This window comes from Chaetura pelagica, unplaced genomic scaffold, assembly GCF_000747805.2.
Source record: "Chaetura pelagica isolate M959 unplaced genomic scaffold, ChaPel_1.0 scaffold743, whole genome shotgun sequence".
Classification (NCBI taxonomy): Eukaryota; Metazoa; Chordata; class Aves; order Apodiformes; family Apodidae; genus Chaetura; species Chaetura pelagica.
In genome coordinates, this window is record NW_009952703.1 from 416,430 (window position 1) to 435,566 (window position 19,137).

Here is a 19,137-nt window from a genome sequence, read left to right on the forward strand (position 1 = left end):
CCTGAACCCGGGGTTGGATCCCCCTCTGAACCCCAGGACTGGATCCCCCCAAACCCCGGGGCAGGGTCGGTGCCGGGGGAGCTGGGGGTAAAGTGAGGGACCCCCGGGCTGCTCAGGGAGAGACTTCATCCTGCTCTGACCCAGTCCTCGCTAACAAGGCGGCCGGGATCTCTCTCTAGAGACCCTTGAGATCCACCGGCGACCTTTTTTTTCCCCAGTAATTTTGATTTGAGTCCCGGCTTCGTGAGCCGGGTCTGCCGCGGGGATTCAGGGCGGCGGGATGTGCATCGTAAATGATCCCACAGATATTTCCCCCCCCCACCAGAGATCGAGATCCCTGCTGTCAATAAGGCTGCAAACGTTTTGAAGACTGGGGGCTTTTCTTTCTGAGGCGACTTGTCCTGGGATTGCTCACTAAGTTTCGTTTCACCATGGATGGCAGGGGCAGGGGGGGGGAGAGTGGAAGGAAAGACATGTGGAAAGTGCCCCTGGAGTTTTAAGGAGTAGCCCTGTGTGTGTTTGGAGAGTGGGATCCAAAACCCTAACTGGGCACATTGACTCAAGCTTCCTCACTTGTTTCTTGGCATGAGCAGGAAGTGTTGTCCTCTGCCTTCCACTGATTCCTGGAAAAAACTGGAGTTTCTGTCAGTCTTCTGAAAAAAACAACAACTTTCCCTAAGTGTCTTAAGTGCAAAATTCAGTAAGGGGTGTTTGAACTGCTGGAGCTTTAGCAGCTTATTCTGGTATGTCAAAGAGTGCAAACTTTCATGAGACCTCTTGACTGTAACTTCAACAGATGTTTTACTTTCTGTAACTGGTCAGTATTTGACTCCCATCACTTAATATGTGAGAATAGAATTTCATGTCCAGTTCTCTGTGATTTCTGACTTTTATAAACTCTTTTAAAAATGTCACTACTGAAATATCATCCAAGTCTTTCTCTGCTAGATGGAAAAGGGCAAAACAGAACTTGGTTTCTCCCTGCAGCTCACTGCTCTTTGCCTTTTTTATATTCCATTATTGTGTTCTTTGCCTCCTGATGATCCTTTGAAGTTTCATCTGAGGCTGGAAATCCATTATTTTAGTCATTTTATGAGCATTTAGCTCGAGACAAGGAGTTTCTCAGGTAATTTGTAGGCAGAAACAGAGTAGTGAGGCCAGGAGTGTTGGTGAGCTGGTAATAACTGAAGTCAAGAGTGATTCAGAGTGAAGTCTGGTGAGGGTGGTTGCTGCTCAGGTGCAGTGTGGGGTATTTTTAGTGGTTTAGGATACTTTTCATCAGGATTAGTAAAAGTCTCGGGAATGGGGTTTTCTTGTTGACTTGTTTGTTCTTTTGTCACTGGTGCTCAGCCACTTGGGGTTTATTTACTGGTTCTTGGGTGGGGGTTCAAAGAAAGGAACATGGTGTTAGGAGGGAGTGTATGAACCTGGGGATGAAAAGTTACACCCCAGTGAAACTTTCTGCTTGAAAAGAAGATGATGGAGACTTAAATTCACATTTCAAGTGAGGTCACTTTCTTTGGCTGGAGAGAGTCAATTCTCAGGAGTTTTCAAGCCCTTCAGAACTCCAGAATGCTGCTACTGCAGGACCCTTTCATTCCAGTTAAACTGCTTTTGAGATGTAGCTGCATGGGGACATTGCTTATCCTTACCCATCTGACCATAAAAACATGGATTTCATACAGATTGGGGCAGTAATTATTGTCAGGCTAGTAAACCATCAGGGGGTTGCTTTTATGGATTCTCTCCTGTCAGCACTGACATGTAAAACTCTTTTTTCACCCCAAACTCTGCAGCTGGTTTCAGCCAAATGTATTTTAAGGTTGCTGGGAGTAGCTTTAATTAGGCTGGAACAAGCTGAAACCCCCAGGTATTTTCTGTCTCTGATAGTTCTTTGCACAGGTCCAGGTTTTTCCTTGGAACTGTATTTCTGAGAGGTGGCAGTTCAGGTGTTCACAGAAGGCCATTCCAGTGGAATAGTTGTGTTTTTCCAGCTGAGTTGGTTCAGCACAACAGAGGGATGAGAGGCTTGTGAGACAGTCACGCAAGGCCAAGGAGCCTGTTCCACCCCCTGTCTCCAGGGGAGGATGTAAAACATTAAAATCACTTGCTAAATCTTTGGTTTTAATCAATATTCTTTTACATAGATTCATAAATGGTGGATGAATGGTGAGTTAAATATTGCAGAGTAAGCAGAGAAGAAGTGAACTTGAAAAATCATCCTTATTATGGGAAATACTTTGTCTTTTATTCCTCTTAAGTAGCACTTCACACCTGCAAGAGAAAGATCAGAAAAAAACCCTTGTGCTTTCTCCCCAGTCTGTTTATTTTGGTGGTTTTCTCTCTATGGGTTTCATTGTATCTTGCAGCCACTTTTGCTGCCGTTGTGAGGCTTTCATGGGACAACAACACAGAGAGAAACAGCAAAAGAGGGGGGAGGAGAGAGAGAATGTGGTTTAGCACTACAGAAATGAATTGGGTTTTTGTAGCACTGGAAATTTATTTTAATTTTTGCTGCTGTCTGGATTTCAGTTTGACAGTGCCCTGTTTACCTGGGACACTTGGCCTGTCTGCCTTTGCAGAGGCACAAAATGTAGATTTTTCCTTTATAAAAAGCTAAAACTACATTAGAGGGTTTGTAAAGTTGCATCTCTTGTACGTGCTCCTTGTTAAGTCTGCTCTTGATTTTTTTATTATCTTTTATAGCTTCAAGAAGGTTAAATTATTTTAGTTCTCAGTTGTCATTCTTTGACAAAAAAAGAAAGAAGCCAAAGGAGTTTTTTCTGCCTCCTGGGCAGTTCTGCAGCTGGAGAAAAAGGCAATGTGAGAGTTTCCCTGGGCAGCCTGGAGCTGAGCAGGTGCCCTCAGGATCCTCCTCTCCTGAAGATGGGGAGGGAAGATTGTGGCTCCTTTTCTGATCATCTCAGCCAAAGCTGCTTCAGTTTAAACTGGGGATTAATTGTTTTATGTTGTGGACAGAAGGATGTTGGGAAGCTCTGTCCTCTATTAGAGAATGTTTGTTCCTTGTTTCATCTATCCCCAAACCATCACTTTTCTCCCCACCAAGTCCTGGTTCAGTAACTTCTCTCAGGAGTTCTGCATCGAGGATGAGCAAGGATTGCAAGAACAAGGTCCTGCTCCTGGTCTACACTGACTTTTTACCCTCTAAGTAGATGTCAGGCTGCAAGAGCTGTGGTTTATCTCAGTAGGGAAAAATCAATGACTCACATTTCCACAGAAAGAGATGTAATTTCCAGTCTCATAGCAACTGTCCTTTCAACAGTTTCAAACCTTCTGTGACAAAATGTTTAACACTCACTGATCATCTTTTAGTGCTCTAGGCTGGTCCACCCACTCACCCCACCTAAAACCATGCATTTGAGTAAGAAGAGAAGAAGTGAACTTGAAAAATCATCCTTATTATGGGAGATACTTTGTCTTTTATTCCTCTTAAGTAGCACTTCACACCTGCAAGAGAAAGATCAGAAAAAAACCCTTGTGCTTTCTCCCCAGTCTGTTTATTTTGGTGGTTTTCTCTCTATGGGTTTCATTGTATCTTGCAGCCACTTTTGCTGCCGTTGTGAGGCTTTCATGGGACAACAACACAGAGAGAAACAGCAAAAGAGGGGGGAGGAGAGAGAGAATGTGGTTTAGCACTACAGAAATGAATTGGGTTTTTGTAGCACTGGAAATTTATTTTAATTTTTGCTGCTGTCTGGATTTCAGTTTGACAGTGCCCTGTTTACCTGGGACACTTGGCCTGTCTGCCTTTGCAGAGGCACAAAATGTAGATTTTTCCTTTATAAAAAGCTAAAACTACATTAGAGGGTTTGTAAAGTTGCATCTCTTGTACGTGCTCCTTGTTAAGTCTGCTCTTGATTTTTTTATTATCTTTTATAGCTTCAAGAAGGTTAAATTATTTTAGTTCTCAGTTGTCATTCTTTGACAAAAAAAGAAAGAAGCCAAAGGAGTTTTTTCTGCCTCCTGGGCAGTTCTGCAGCAGGAGCAGCTGGAGAAAAAGGCAATGTGAGAGTTTCCCTGGGCAGCCTGGAGCTGAGCAGGTGCCCTCAGGATCCTCCTCTCCTGAAGATGGGGAGGGAAGATTGTGGCTCCTTTTCTGATCATCTCAGCCAAAGCTGCTTCAGTTTAAACTGGGGATTAATTGTTTTATGTTGTGGACAGAAGGATGTTGGGAAGCTCTGTCCTCTATTAGAGAATGTTTGTTCCTTGTTTCATCTATCCCCAAACCATCACTTTTCTCCCCACCAAGTCCTGGTTCAGTAACTTCTCTCAGGAGTTCTGCATCGAGGATGAGCAAGGATTGCAAGAACAAGGTCCTGCTCCTGGTCTACACTGACTTTTTACCCTCTAAGTAGATGTCAGGCTGCAAGAGCTGTGGTTTATCTCAGTAGGGAAAAATCAATGACTCACATTTCCACAGAAAGAGATGTAATTTCCAGTCTCATAGCAACTGTCCTTTCAACAGTTTCAAACCTTCTGTGACAAAATGTTTAACACTCACTGATCATCTTTTAGTGCTCTAGGCTGGTCCACCCACTCACCCCACCTAAAACCATGCATTTTTACATCACTAAATCCCCCAATACTGGAGGGAAGATGCTGGCAAGACATGTTAAACAGTTAAATATAAAATCCTAGTAATGAGAGAAGTGTTACTGACTGCATTGTATGGAGACAGAGGGACTTTTGCAGGGCTTAAAATTCAAAACTCTGTTCTCTGTGCTTGGATTTTGACACCGTTTTGGTTTTCTACACCTTCAGATGTTCTAAAATAGTTTGTCTGGGAGCTTGAGTAAAATATTTCAGAGAATTATTTTCCTTAGAGCAAGATACTCTTTAGTATAAATCCTTCATCTGGTTTTCTTCCTAGATCTGGTGAGTTAATTTGTTTTCATGAAAATCCAGGAGATTCAGTCAATAGATTTGAGAGTAAACTTCAGCAGGGGGTGGGTCTGTCCCCTGAGAAGACACAACAATGCTGAGGGTATCAAAGGGAGGTGACAAAAATGCTGCACCCTGGCTGCAAGTGACACCAAAGAGCTAATTAAAAAAATGAAAGTTGCCCCAATCAGGTTGAAAGCCTCATGCACTGAGATTCTCTACAGTTTCAGGGGAAGCTGGACCCCTGCTGTTCAGGTGATCACAGACTGAATGTGACTGCTTCTTTCCTTGCAGTTGATGATGGAAGAGCTGCACAAGAGCAGCAGCAACAGCTCCGTGACACCTTCCCAGCCTGCAGCTGTACAAGGTACAACCCTACAGGCAGCTCAGCTCTCTCATATTGCCCAACAGGTAAAGCCTGGCCCAAACCTCAGCCAACACGGGAGGTAGTTCAGAGCCATTTCTTATGTACTACAAACTAATATTAATTCTGGAGTTTTTAGAAACCCGCAGAGAAGAAAAAAGGTTGAGAAAAGTCAAATAGTTTGTTGGTGGGTGACACAAAGTTAATAAGTTGTGTATCCAAAACCCCAGAATTCGTTTTCATGCTCGTACTGTGCAGAAATGCAGCTCAGCATCTTGGTGAGCTTGTACATCCTGTGAAATCCTCAGCCATCTGACACCCAGGAGATGCTCAGGGATGAACTGAGGGCCTGATTTGCATCCTTTTTTTTTTCAGAAATAAAAGCAGCATGTCCAGCTGCTCTTGTAGTAATGGCAGTTCTGGGTGCTCAGCACCCTGGAAATGCTTGGATTTTAGCCCAACATGAATGTATTTAATGTAATAAATCATAGGAAGTTGGGAATTTGACATACATACTACAAGGTAACATTCATTTCAAAGCTTTAGCCTGAATTCCTCCTGGTTTCTGCATCTGGAAGAGTATTTCTCTCCAGGTAAATCTGCAGCCACAGGCCCAGCCTGGGAAGCAGCAGAGTTTTTCAGCTCATCCACTCTGTACCCTCTGGAGGAAATTTAGATTTTAATGCAAAATTGAGAGAACTGCATGAGGCAAAGCCAGGCTGGAGTCTCAGCAAGCACCCTGCTGGTTGCTTACAGGCTGTTTTTCTCATCTGTTTTAATATCAAGTTGCCAGTATAACTTCATATTCCAGTGTACTATATGTAGTTGTATGAAATGGAAAGTTAGCTGGATGAGTGTTAATGATCCCTTCATCTTTTCATGTATTTCAGATTAATAAAAGTAGTGAAGAAATTTGGTGAGGAAACTGATTGTTTCCTTTCCCATCCACCTGCCCTCCTTTAGTCAGTTTTAAAGTGCAAAAGTTCAACACCAGAAAAACCAGAAATCTGCTAGAATGTAAAAAGTGGTCAGGGGAGCATCAGCCATTAAATTTTGCCAAATAAACCTTGATTTCTGCTACAACATGTATTTAAAATGATCGTTTTAAAACACAAAAGAATAGATGCTGTAATTTTTATTTGGAAAAAAACCCTGCTCTTTGTTCTTCTTCCTTGCCCAGAGCTTTCACCCCTTGTTTCCTTCAGCTACAGCCCTTGTGCCTTGAACTTTCTAAGTAGATTTTGCTGTACTTAACTCCTGGGATTCCTTCTCTGTGAAGTTTTGAACCAAAGCCTCATACTGGTTGCTGAAAACTAAAAATCAAACAAGAACACCAAATATGTACATGATCCCTGCTACCTTCTGCATTGCTTCAGTACTGTTAGTCTGAGCTGTCTTGAGCCCTCAGTCTTGTTGCTCATTTCACCCTGATTTAGGTTCTAGGGCTCTAAGCTCCTATTAACTGTAGTGAGAATCAAGGCTACTTATTAGGCACTTTTCTGTCTGCTTATCTGAGACACACTTAAAATGGAATCAAAACTTTAAGAAGCAAACTGCCACACGTGGGCTCTGTCTGTGCACATGGATGGAGTTCCAGGAAAGCAGTTGTGCTCCCTGCCTTTCAGTGCTGGGATTCTGGAATCTGCTTCCTTGTGGTTCCCTAAGACCTGCATGGATTTACCTTGCAGCAGTTTAGTATTTTGCACATGTTGCTACCTATTGATTTCCCCCCTAACCTAGTTAAATCAGTAGCTGTTTCAGCCTTTTTCACAGGCAGATATGTATCAAAAAGTTGTATCTTGAAAGGATACCTGCTGTGACTTAATTAAGACAAAAGAAGCTTCAGCTGATGCATGTTCTCCACTAGTTTTCCTACTTCTATGTACACTTTCTGGATACTGCAGAACAAAAGCTCCTGTTACTCATTCTTTGGTTTGTTGTAGATGTCTCTAAGAGGTCCTGCTCCCCTGACAGTTGTTCAGCTTCCTGGAGAACAAGTCCAGGTCCAGGGGGTCATTCAGACAGCTCAGTCCTCTTCTGTAATCCACTCACCCCAGGTGCCAACAGTGCAGGTAACTACAGAATGTCTGTGAACCAACCACCAATCCTGTTCTGTTGCACATGAAAGGGCTTGTAGAGGCTTGTTTGACTCAGCCAACTCTGCCCCAGTGCAGCCTCCCTGGCCCTGAGCCTCCCACAGCATTTGGGGGATACTTCATTCTTCATGTTGAAATTACTTGCAGTGCTCAAGTTGCCTTTGTAGTTTTAAACTATTTGACATTGCTTCCCATTCTCCAAAAACCAAACCCAGAACTCTTTAGTTAGTGCCCTTAACAGACAAGTAACCAGAGTGTTTTAATACCCAAATAAGGAGAGCACAGAGTAACCCAAGGAGGAGGAATGTGTGTTGGAAGGGGCAGACCTGAGCGTGGTGGATGAGCTGTTCCTTGCTCACCTCGTGCAGGCTGCAACTCCCTTTCTGTGGTACCTCAGGACTCTGCTTGTGTCTCTTACTCATTTGCCATGTGATTTTTTGTGCAAGCCTCTCCAAAGAGGTGCCATGGGGAGTCTGCACTCGAGTCTGTAACTACTTCATTTAGTTCTTAGCTGCCCTCTGGGCACTGGAGTTACCCTGGCAGAACTGTGCTAAGAAGCATTCATTTGTCACTGACCCTTTGCACTGCCCTTATCTATTCATACAACATTAAATTGATAATCCATGAAAAGTAAACCTGTAGTGCATTTTCAGCTGTCATTGCTCCTGTAACATCAGATCCTGGAAAAGACATTTCTCTTTGCTGAAGACAGGAAAGCATCTGTCTTAGCAGGTTGTCCTGACTTGAGCCTCCACTAATCCCTTTCCCACCCCATGTTCTAGTTGCAGGGTCCCCACTGACTGAATTCTTTCCTTTTTTTTCCCTGTAATTTATGAACATTGTGGCCTTGTTGCTCAAAGGAGGAAAAAAAAGGTAATTCATGAGCAGCTTTCCCCCCCCCCCAGTGTTGATAGTAGGTTGCTCTCTTTGTCTCTGTAGCAGCAGTTCAGTGAGAAATGCTTTTCCCAGAGCTGCATGTTGCATTCTTCCTGACTTTTTGTTGCTGGCACACAGATAAGTACAAATAAATGTTCTGTTAGCTTGGGTTTGATAAGGAGCATCAGAGAAAAAAAGTAACACTTGCCAGCTGGATGAGGACACAGTGAAATAGAGAGAAAGTTACAGATAATACTTTGCATATTTACTCCCTGATAGCTGCTGCCCTCAAGAGTATTTTGACTCTGATATTCCAACCGACAAAAGACACTGATCTTCTTTCTACGTACAAGATTTCAAGTATTTTGTGTTTGTGTCTGTACATAAGTGGTGTTCCTGTTTCCTTTCCTCCCAGCTCCTTAGACAAATACCCTGAGGGTGTGGCTCACCTTTCCAGACCACACCAGCTCTCAGATAGCTAAGCCTGTATGATTTTAATGAAAATAAGAAACCATTTGTTTTTCTTCACGCTGCTGTTTCACACAACTGCATTGATTAATCCTGCAGTTTAATCCAGCCAGAACAGCAGCTTTGGGGGGTTGACTTGTGATAAATAATTTGGGAGAATCTCTCGAGCTTTCTTTTTTTGGCAGGGGTCTCTTTCACTATGACCTTGCTCATGTAACAGTCTGATAATTGCTAGAAACAGACAGGACTGAAACTGGAAATCCACCAGTTTCTCTGTAATTCGCTGCATTTGTGTTGTTTTCATGCAGCTTTAGCTCATGTCCAGTTAAATGTGTAACGAATAATATCATAAGTGTATCATGTCTGATCTCTTCTGGGTGTTTCTTTGGAAGTGTACTGGATAACCACATGGAATGTGTTCCTCAGGTATCCCTGTCTGAGAGTGAAGATTCCCAGGACTCCTCAGACAGCATTGGCTCCTCACAGAAAGCTCGAGGCATCTTAGCCCGGCGCCCGTCGTACCGGTAGGTCCCAGAAGTGTTCATTCCAAAAGCTCTTTGTTCAAAACTTCAGTGTTCATTCTTGTCATACACAACAGGGCTAGTACCTTCTAACTGTTGGTGCAGTAACTGGTAGGTTTTGCTTGCTGGTAGAGCTGATAAACTCTTTCTTTTTTTTAATAGAAAAATTCTGAAAGATCTTTCTTCTGAAGATACACGGGATAGAAAAGGAGATGAGGAGAGTCCTGGGGTCTCCACTGTCACCTCTATGTCCGTCCCCACGCCCATCTACCAGACCAGCACTGGACAGTACAGTATGTGATACAAAATATCTGCCTAACATGACATTCAGCTTATCTAAAAATACAGTTTTTGTTATATATTTGACTAAGATGAAGCTCAAAAGCTTTGGTTGTTTCTCTAACAGCCGATGAAGTTAACTCTGCTATTATGTGGGAATAGACTGGGATCTAAGGACTCCAGATAAATTCATTATCTCAACTTTTCCACACAGTCAGGGGATGTTGACATGAAATATGTAGCAGCCTTCTAGTGTTAGATTTAGTCTAGAATGTAAGATCAGTGAAGATCCCACTGTATATGTCAGAGGGCCACAGCAAAAGGTGTTCCTGTGGTATCAGGGAGGCAGCAAAACAAAGGGTTTGTGCCTTTGATTTTATCACCTGGTGTTCATTGTGCTTGTGAACAAAAAAGCCACCTGCTCTGGCACCTGGAGCACCTCTCCCCGTCCTTGCTCTCTGAGCAGGGTGTTGGTGCTGCTGTTTCTCACTTCCCACCCTCACTCACACCTTTGCCTATCTGGATTTCTGCCCCTTAAGTCTGTTTCCACAGAGCTGTGGCCAGAGCTGCTGTCTCCCCTCCTTGCAGAGCCCACCCCTGCACTGTCCCCTCCCACCACTCCCACCCACCACAGCCCAGCAGCAAGATCTGACACTGAAGGTGGTGGGAGATAAAACCCTTTCAGCCTGGCAGGATTTCCCAGCACTGGGAGCAGATGTGCAGCTGCAGATGTTCCTTTACCTGTGTGGTACCAGGTGCAGCTACCAATGATCTCATGTATGTTTCTTTCCCTTCAAGTTGCCATTGCTGCCAACGGGTTGCAGCTGGCCAGCCCGGGGGCAGAGGGGGTGCAGGGGCTGCAGACACTCACCATGACCAACACGGGGGGTTCCCAGCCCGGGACCACAATCCTGCAGTACGCGCAGACGTCGGACGGTCAGCAGATACTGGTGCCCAGCAACCAGGTGGTCGTGCAGAGTGAGTACTGCTCCCCCAGGGGCCACAGGTACCCACAGAATTGCTTTGGTTGGAAAAGACCTTAAGATCACTGAGTCCAACTATCAACCTGACACTGACAAGTCCTTAACTACATCCCTGCATACTATGTGTTAAACCCCTCCAGAGATGGTGATTCCCCCCTGCACTGGGCAGCCTGTTCCAATGCCTGACAACCCTCTCAGTGAATAAATTCTTCCCAACATCCAACCTAAAACCCCCCTGGCACAACTTGAGGCCATCACCTCTTGTCCTGCTTGTAATTTCATTGAACAGCCCAATCCCCACCTCTTTACAACCTCCCTTCAGGCAGTTGTAGAGGGTGAGGAGGTCTCCCCTCAGCCTCCTTTTCTCCAGGCTGAACATCCCAAGCTCCCTCAGCTGCTTCAAACCCTTCATCAGCTTCGTTGCCCTTCTTTGGGGGCGCGTCACTAACCTGAGCGTAACCTTCTAACGCCACCACGTTTTGGTGTCTTGTGCTGTTGTCACAACAGCTGCCTCAGGGGACATGCAGACCTACCAGATCCGCACCACCCCAACCACCACCTCCCTCCCTCAGACCGTGGTGATGACATCTCCTGTCACTCTGACGTCACAGACCAGTAAGACCGATGATCCGCAGCTGAAACGGGAAATAAGGCTGATGAAGAACAGGTATGGGAGTGCACCTGGGCTGCCTCTCTCTGTTAGTTCCCCCGGCTGAACTGTCTCTTCAGGGGACAGATGATGAGTCTTTGTGAGCTGATGGTGCCACCAGGCTGGTGTGCTGCATCCAGCCACTAAAACCAGTGGGAATTCCCACCAAACCGGGCTGCATTTTCTGTCTCATGCAGTTTGGAGAGAACATGAGATGTTTTCCCTGCAGATTGACTGTGTTACCAGATACTGCTAAAGTTCATGCTCTCCACTGATCCTTGTGTACTTTTCATAGAACCATGAAATGGTTTGGGTTGGAAGGGACCTTAAAGCCCATCCAGATCCACCCCCTGCATGGGCAGGGACACCTCCCACCAGCCCAGGCTGCTCCAAGCCCCATCCAACCTGCCCTTCAACACTTCCAGGGATGGGGCAGCCACAACTTCCCTGGGCAACATGTTCATGGCTGCAGTGCCAGCTCTTTCCTCTCTTGTTTGTCCATGTCACAACGTTGGTCAAACAGGCACTTCCCAGATCCAGAATAAGTCCTTGTGCTTGTCTGTTCCAGGGAAGCTGCTCGGGAATGTCGTCGGAAGAAGAAAGAGTATGTGAAATGTCTGGAAAATCGAGTTGCAGTCCTGGAAAACCAGAACAAAACTCTAATTGAAGAGCTAAAAACTTTGAAAGATCTTTACTGTCATAAAAGTGTGTAAGAAAAGGAAGTAAAACTTCTGGGGACTGTTCAAATTACAGAGGAGAATCTTTTTTTTTATACTGAATTTTTTTAAACTAGATGAAAGGTCAAAAATGAAACTTTTCTACCTAGATTTCACAACGTCAAGACTCTATAGATTTTATTTACAACATGTTGGTGACAAAGTACAAAAAGGAAACAAGAAAACCTCACCCAAATTCCTGCTAGCACAACTGGAAAACTGTACAAAGCCAAGATTGCATCTACAGTACAAGGACAGTCACGTTTGACAAGGCAGGTGATGAGAATTTTGTTGAAAAAGTCTATAAATTCCTCTTGTAAAGGAGGCAACATTTGGTGACAGTTACAACATAGATGAAGTTGAATCCTTGCCATAGTTGACATTATTAGTAACATTTATAACCAGTATATGTTTTGATTTCTTACTCTTTTTCAATCCTTGCTTTTTCCTTCAGTTACTTGTATGTAAATATTTTTATTTTAGCCTGTAAGTTGTTCTTTACAGGTGCAGATGATAAAAAAAAGCTACTACTTTGCTAGAGGTATAAATTATGTTTATTCTATCTCTGCTGACAGTTTTAAAAACTGGGGTTGGTTGTTTTTTTTTTCCAATGTTTGCTGTGTTTATCCAATTTGGAAGGGATCTGTGGAGAGCAGTGAGAGGGTTTAGTCCTGGCAGTGTCTGAGGTGCAGGACACAAGGTGTTGAGTCTTTGAAGATAATTCAACACATCCAATTCTATTAAATTATGGTGTCATAGAACAGGTACAGGTGAACAAAAGTTTCTTGAAGAACCATTTCACAATTATTTGTTCTTAGTTACTGGGCATGATAAACATTTATAATTGAAAAAGAAACAGTGTGCTGATTATATACACAATTAACCATGCATTGCTTATTGTCTGGAGATTCTACTCTGCTTTGAAACACTTAAACCAAATAGAAGAAGAAAATAAAATTTAAAAAAAACCTGAAGATATATACCAAAGGGTTAATGAGGTTCTAATATATGGTTTGTATGCTGGAAGTAGTGCAGAATTTCTGGGCTAATTTTGTAAGGTAGGTGATATTTTGCAAAGTAAATGGTATCTTTGTAAGAAAATAATTCTATTGAGAACAGGTAGATGGTTGGTCTATTTTGTAGCTGAATTGTGATCTTTGCAAATTCTGAAACAGTTTATATACATATTTTGACAGTTTATATATTTCATTTTAGTAAACAAATGAAATATTTTGTGAACCAGATTTTCGAGCCTATATTTTTATGGATAGTACAAAGTCAAATGAGATCCTCTTTGGCATAGGAGATGTTTGAATTAATTTTGTATGTCTGTGGGCAACCTGCAAGAAAAAAAAATGGATCCTAAAGAGTATTGGGAAGAAAAACAAAAACAAAACAAAGAGGTCAGGGCTTTTTATTCCCCACAGTTGGTAATATCTGCACGTGAGGTCTGAGTGCTATCAGAGGTTCTAGTTTGTATCATTTTGTTTCAGGTGAAAATTAAATGTTTGACGTGATCAGGACTCTTTTGGGTGTGGAATCTCCCTTCTTGGAGATACTCCAAAGCCTCCTGGACGTGGTCCTGGGCTGCCTGTTCTGGGTGACCCCACCTGAGCAAGGGGGTTGGACAAGGTGGCCCCAAAGGTCCCATCCAACCTTGACCATTCTGTGATTCTGTGAAATAGAACCATGTGTATGCAGTGCTTCTTGCATGAATAATAAAGACACTATTTTCCATAGTTAGGATTGAATCCTGCTTCCAGTTCTATCAGTGGGAACCACACTGTGGCCTGTGCTGTAAAAGGTGTTAAGAGCTCCACGTGTGCTACGTGCCAGTGCAGCCCTGAGGGACCTCCAGAGATGTGCTCACTCCCTGGATGTCTCCTGCTCACCCTATGGTCAGTCACTCTATTTTATTTCACTCCTCTTTTTTTTTGAATGAATGGACTTCTTAGCAAGCAGAGCTCTTTGCAAATGGGATGAGGAAGACTGCATTCCACCATCACCTTGTTAGTAGGCTACAAAAATCTGTTTTCCTTTCTGAAGTTTCTAAGGTTGTTCTGGCTGTGACCCAGGAGACGTTTCCTTCAGGCCAGGCTGGAGCACAGGGTTGTGTTCACTGTCACATCCAAAGAGGGTGCTTGTGTTGTCATCAAAGCCAATGAGCAAGGCTGAGAAAGTCCTTATGTTAGGGAACTGCTCCAAAAGAGGAGCTGGTGCCTCCTGTCTCTGTTAGTGGAATTTTGGGAAGAATGAACACCTGGGACGTGCTCAGCACCTCCGAGAACTGGACCTTGTCACTCTGTCTCCCATCAGGTGTGTGAGCTCTTGGGCACATGTTTGAGAGGGTTTGACCTACAGGACTGAAACTAATTTGGGAACTCCTCTGGATGGGGTTTGATCCTCACCGTGTGCTGTTGTTCCTTCACCTTCTTTTGTAATACAGAATAATAATAAAAAAAGCTATCAAATGTTAAGACTGTAAAACCATGGTGGCCAATTCTTTCTCTATTCAGCAAGTGAAACAAATGTAGTGCTGCCAGACCTAATGCTAGTCAGTTTTTATCCTCTTAAAATAGTGTTTTGGAAAGAGCAGCTTATTTTTCATCCTGGAAATATTAAACAGGGGTTTGCTCTTTAAGTAATCACTTATCATGAAGTACTTATTTTGGATTTACTTCAAAATCTAGATTGTAAGAGAGTAAAATCTATATCCTGAGAGTAAGAGATACAGCACTTAATACTGTTCTGCTGGTTATTTCCAAACAAAAGTACGTGCTTTATATGAATTGTAAATATTTGTTGAAACAATTAGATGGTTGCAAATTTTGACCTTGGTAAATAAAGTTGCCAAAATACAATTCTGATGTTCCTTATTTCTTTTTAATTAACACTGTACTGCAGTGGTTCTGAGCCAAAGTGCATCCAGTGTTTGGTATCTCTGTGGCCAAGAATAAATATTTAGTCTACAAAACAGCACCCAGAGATGTGTCCTCTCAGCAGCCAGAGAACTGAGTTACCGGTACATAAATGTTAGTCATCACGAAACATAATTAGTGCAGAACACCCTTCCTCTTTCTGCAGGTTTGGGTTATTTTTTTTTCCTGTTTAGTTTCCAGTAGCTGAGCCCGTGTGAGCCGCACAGACTCGGTGCTCTGCTCGTAGTCACCCAGCAGAGGGAGCGTCTCTGCCAGCGACACAACCCGGGCAGCGTCACGAAGTGGTACCTGAGCTTCCGATTGCTGGGAAGGCAAAAATTGGGCAGGGAAAAGTGTTTTCAGTCGGTAACGTTTCTATATTCGATTTCACTACTAGGGTCAAGGCCGTTATAGTTTCCTGTGCTGCGACTGGAAATCAAAGGCAGAAAACAGGAAAGATAAAACAACTGCAAACATGACTTCCAACAAGTAAGTGTGTGTCCTTTGTCTCTCAGATTTATTCCGGAGCAGGACTTGGCTCTTCCCAAAGGGTTTGTCCCTCTAGAAATTCTGCACCAAGATTGTGGGAATCACAGTCAGAAGGATGGGAAGTGAGATGCTCACGGGTCTCCCAGCCTTGTTTCTCAACAGAAGTTCAGATTCAATCCATCCTCTGTACTGGGACGTACGGACGTAGATCCCAGGGAAGCGGGCGCGGCCGCAGCCCTGCCCGTAGCTGGTGATGCCAATGAGGTGGTGCTCGTTGGTGTCTCTCTGGTAACAGGCCAGGGGGCCACCACTGTCACCCTGGAAGCAAGATAAAACAACCAGTAACAGATTCCCTCCCAGGGAACATGGCAGAATTAAGTCAGTAATGCACCCGCTTTGTTTAATAAATTTTGTATCATCAGCAGTAATGACAACAGGAACACTGGAGAGCAGCACACCGACCAACCAAGAGAAAATGGGTGATGGTGGGTGCTGCTGCCTTGGCTTAGAACACTAATTCTCATGAATGATGCTACAAATGCTGGTCATTATGATGCCCAGACTCTGGCTTGGGTGGGGCAGGTGGGGCACAATGTTCATTCTTACCTGACAGGCATCAACGCCTCCAGTTTTAGAGCCAGCACAAATCATGTTCTTGGTGATCAGCCCTCCATAGGCATCTGAGTGGTTACAGACACTGGAAGGGATGATTTCTACTTGTGCTTCTTGTAACACTTCTGTAGTTTTACCTTTAATGGAAAGACAGCATTTTAAAAGGTAAAATATTTATGCTGTTGTGAGTAGCAGTTCTTTCTGTGCCCTTTTTTTCCTGGTCAGGCAGTTTAAGGGTGTTTGTGTGCAGACAGGGGTGTGATCTGTATCACACCTGTATCAGATTGTGCCTCCTAAAGGGTTTCAACTTCAGTGGGTTGAGGATTTGCAGACTTGGATTTGATGGAGTTTCTGCAGTTCTTACTCTGCAGAAACATGGATGATGACAATAGTTCTGGCTAGCCTTGCTCAGAACCTCAGAGGTGACTTATCAAACAAGCTTCCATGATCCCCAGCTGTCCTTGAAATTTCCACACTGGCAGGATGCACATCACCTACTGACATCAGACCAAGTTGGTGCTTCTTGTGATTAAAAAGGGAATGTGAGGGAGTGCACCCCTGAGTTCACAATGTACAGCCTCACAACTGCTGTTTTTCAAGTCAGAAAGTTCTTTCTAGCTGACAACACAGAGTGCCTGTACCATGGATCTGCAAGACAGGCTGGGTCTATGGCTGTACCATGGATCTGCAAGACAGGCTGGGTCATCCTCCTGATTTCATGTTACACCTGGAAGAAGGGCTAGAAAACGTTTGCCTTTGGTTTTATCTGTGTAGACCTCATCTGCTTTCAATGGAAGAAACCCTGAAAGCAGAGATTGACTTGCTGAAGGATTTAATGATCTGGTGTGATGAGACTGTGACCTGAACAAAGCAATTCTCAGTGAGCTGGAGGGATTAGGACACCAGATGAGTTGTGTGGCTGTAACTTGCTGGCCAAGGCAAGTGATTTGTTACCTTTCTCTGACGTCCGTCCCCAGCCACTGATGAAACATTCGGTGTGGTTGTGGGTGTTGGGGGGCAGGTCTGGGGGGCCCAGGCAGATGGGCTGGATGTTGCTGCTGTACTGGACAGCAGAGCTCAGCTCCAGCAGCGCGATGTCGTTGTCAAAGGTCTGTCTGTTGAAGTTTGGGTGCACAATGACGCTCCGGATGCTCCTCGTGGTTCCGTATTTGCCGGGTTTCCGGAGGTTCTGCACACCCAGAACTACTTTCCAGAAATATGGCTTCCTAAGAGAGAATTCATGTGGTTTTACCTGTTCTGTTAAATACATTTCTTGGTGGCGTTGGTTTAACCACCTGGCTTACACCTCTGGAAATGTACTGTTGTATACTCTGGAATTCTGTTGTAAGTATTTTCTGGAATAACTTTGGTTAATTACCATCCTGTCTGCTTTGAAGGCTCAGTTTTCCTAATGCTGGTTGTTGGGGCTGTTTGGGCAAATCCAGATGATTTAGTGTTTGGGGGTTGTAGGGTGGGTGGTTGGACTTGATGATCTTGAAGGTCTTTTCCAACCTTGAGGATTCTATGACTCTGATTAATGGTTTTGCTTCCCACCCCCTCTCAGCAGAGGCCACCTGGAGATACTCTTTTGAAAAAGATCAAAACATGGATTTATTTTGCAGAAGGGAAGTAGCCTTAAACCCACAACACTTATTGTACCTAGATTTGGGAAATCCTCTAACTAAAAGTTACAAATAATGAGATCAACTCGATATTAAATTCAGAATTGGGGCCAGAGTAATTCAGACCAAATTTCTATTCAAGTATGTTGAAAAAAACCTGTGATGCTATTAAGTGGGAATTCAATTTGGCCTGTGGTGAGCAAAGGGCAGGCTATAAAAAATTCTCCTGAGTGGAAGGGAAAAATTATTGTCTGTGATATAAAGCCTCTCCAAATTAATGTTTGTAAAAGTGCATTTAAAGAAACGAGCAGCTGGTCTAACCAAGTCCCGATGAATGATAAAATTCCAAAGTTCTCAGAGGTTTTTACAGCTCAGTTTCCCCCAGGTCATGGTTATGTTAACACAGTTGATAGGAATTTGGATGGAGTGTGCAGATTGTGCAACCATGTTAAAGGCTACAGGAAAGGCAGCAGTGATGGAGCAGCTGACATGCAGCAGAATTGCTGTGAGGACAATTAAAAAGCTTGTTCCGAGGAGTTTTATTACCACATTATCAAAAAGAAAAGGTAAAGTGCCAAGCTGTTGGTTCTGCTAAACAGGAAAGATGGAAATGGTGTCAAAACTAATGAATCGTGATGTTTCTAATCTAAATGTTGGGACATTTTCCGTGTGCAGGGAGCTTTCCTAGTCTAGAAAAATCTATTAATTGGGAAAATCAGCTCCATTAAAAAAAAAAAAAAAAAAGCCACCACCACATGTGACCAGGGTGACAAAAGGGACAGTCTTTTGTCCTTAGAGCCACAACCAGTCCTTCGTCTGGGCTGTATCAGCGAGCAGGAGCTGCACAGGTTGGGTCTGAATGTTGCTGTGAGCTCAGTCCAAAATCCCACGGATTTTGCCTTTTGTCCTGAGGCACCACAGGTGCTGCTCTGCCCTCCTCTTGTCACCTCGACAAAGAAGAGGCCCTACCACGAGCACATACCTCCTTCCCTTGATGCAGTGGGCCGCCGTGAGCACCGAGTTCTCATTAATTAAGACCCCCCCACAGACGTGGGTGAACCTGGCGGCGAACTGGCGGATCTGGAGGCTGACAGTCCAGGGCCAGGCCCCGCGGGGAGCCGGGTGTCCCCCCACGATCTGGGACGTGGAGCTCCTGTCGACAAGACTCGCTCTGCACTCTGCGGAACACGGTGACACCACTCAAACTTTTGGGGGGGTTAAAAAGGAGCTTTTGGTGCACGAGCAGCACGTTGGAGCGTTGGTTTTGGGGGGAGGGGGGGTTTGTTGTCGGGTTTTTTTTAATATCTACAGCGTTCCTTGCTGCAGGACTGGGGACGTGTTTGCAGCTGGAGCTGCAGATCACGGGGGGGGTTTTCTTCAGCGCTGCGTGTGTTTCACCAGCGTGTGTGTGTGTGTGTGTGTGTGTGTGTATAGGGATTTACTGGCAACGTTGACAGGTGACCGGAGGGGGGGTGCTGCGTGTGTTTCACCTGTGTGTGTGTCCCCAGCGTGTGTGTGTGTGTGTGTGTGTGTGTGTGATTTACTGGCAACGTTGACAGGTGACCAGGTTCCAGCCCCTCCTCCTTCATTAATTAATCCCATTTAGGTGTCCATGAGGTTTTTTCCCCCCTCAGCCTGCCAG

At 44.2% G+C, this 19,137-nt stretch overlaps 2 protein-coding genes across 4 annotated transcripts; one reads left to right on the forward strand and one right to left on the reverse strand.

Annotated features, from left to right (window-relative positions):
* The first annotated feature begins 5,199 nt into the window (after window positions 1-5,199).
* Window positions 5,200-12,317, forward strand: ATF1 (activating transcription factor 1). 3 transcript variants are annotated; one of them, XM_009994069.1, is made up of 7 exons: window positions 5,200-5,313; window positions 7,210-7,338; window positions 9,133-9,230; window positions 9,390-9,520; window positions 10,305-10,484; window positions 10,997-11,156; window positions 11,707-12,195. In XM_009994069.1, exons 1-7 carry the CDS (start codon window positions 5,200-5,202, stop codon window positions 11,849-11,851), a joined length of 957 nt encoding a protein of 318 aa, XP_009992371.1. In that variant the 3' UTR covers window positions 11,852-12,195. The 3 variants fall into 3 exon arrangements, with proteins under 3 accessions (XP_009992371.1, XP_009992372.1, XP_009992373.1); XM_009994070.1 differs by lacking the exon at window positions 7,210-7,338 and having other exon boundaries at window positions 5,203-5,313; XM_009994071.1 differs by lacking the exons at window positions 5,200-5,313; window positions 7,210-7,338; window positions 9,133-9,230; window positions 10,305-10,484 and having other exon boundaries at window positions 9,475-9,520; window positions 11,707-12,317.
* Window positions 12,318-15,333: 3,016 nt separating this feature from the next.
* Window positions 15,334-19,097, reverse strand: TMPRSS12 (transmembrane (C-terminal) protease, serine 12). The gene is made up of 5 exons (XM_009994088.1): window positions 19,040-19,097; window positions 18,478-18,673; window positions 16,828-17,099; window positions 15,868-16,010; window positions 15,334-15,579 (listed from the first exon to the last, which is right to left on the reverse strand). The coding sequence occupies exons 1-5, from the start codon at window positions 19,095-19,097 to the stop codon at window positions 15,334-15,336; spliced, it is 915 nt and encodes a 304-aa protein (XP_009992390.1).
* Window positions 19,098-19,137: the final 40 nt, after the last annotated feature.

What these genes read in the sequence shown, in the direction of transcription:
- TMPRSS12 (XM_009994088.1), bottom strand. Translation starts at nt 19,097, where the DNA reads ATGGGATTAATTAATGAAGGAGGAGGGGCTGGAACCTGGTCACCTGTC. An exon ending in GGGACGGACGTCAGAGAAAG is followed by an intron (nt 16,011 to 16,827) that starts GTAACAAATCAC and finishes TTTCCATTAAAG; the next exon opens with GTAAAACTACAGAAGTGTTA. An exon ending in GAGGCGTTGATGCCTGTCAG is followed by an intron (nt 15,580 to 15,867) that starts GTAAGAATGAAC and finishes TCTTGCTTCCAG; the next exon opens with GGTGACAGTGGTGGCCCCCT.
- ATF1 (XM_009994069.1), top strand. Translation starts at nt 5,200, where the DNA reads ATGATGGAAGAGCTGCACAAGAGCAGCAGCAACAGCTCCGTGACACCT. An exon ending in CAACCAGGTGGTCGTGCAGA is followed by an intron (nt 10,485 to 10,996) that starts GTGAGTACTGCT and finishes TTGTCACAACAG; the next exon opens with CTGCCTCAGGGGACATGCAG. An exon ending in ATAAGGCTGATGAAGAACAG is followed by an intron (nt 11,157 to 11,706) that starts GTATGGGAGTGC and finishes TGTCTGTTCCAG; the next exon opens with GGAAGCTGCTCGGGAATGTC.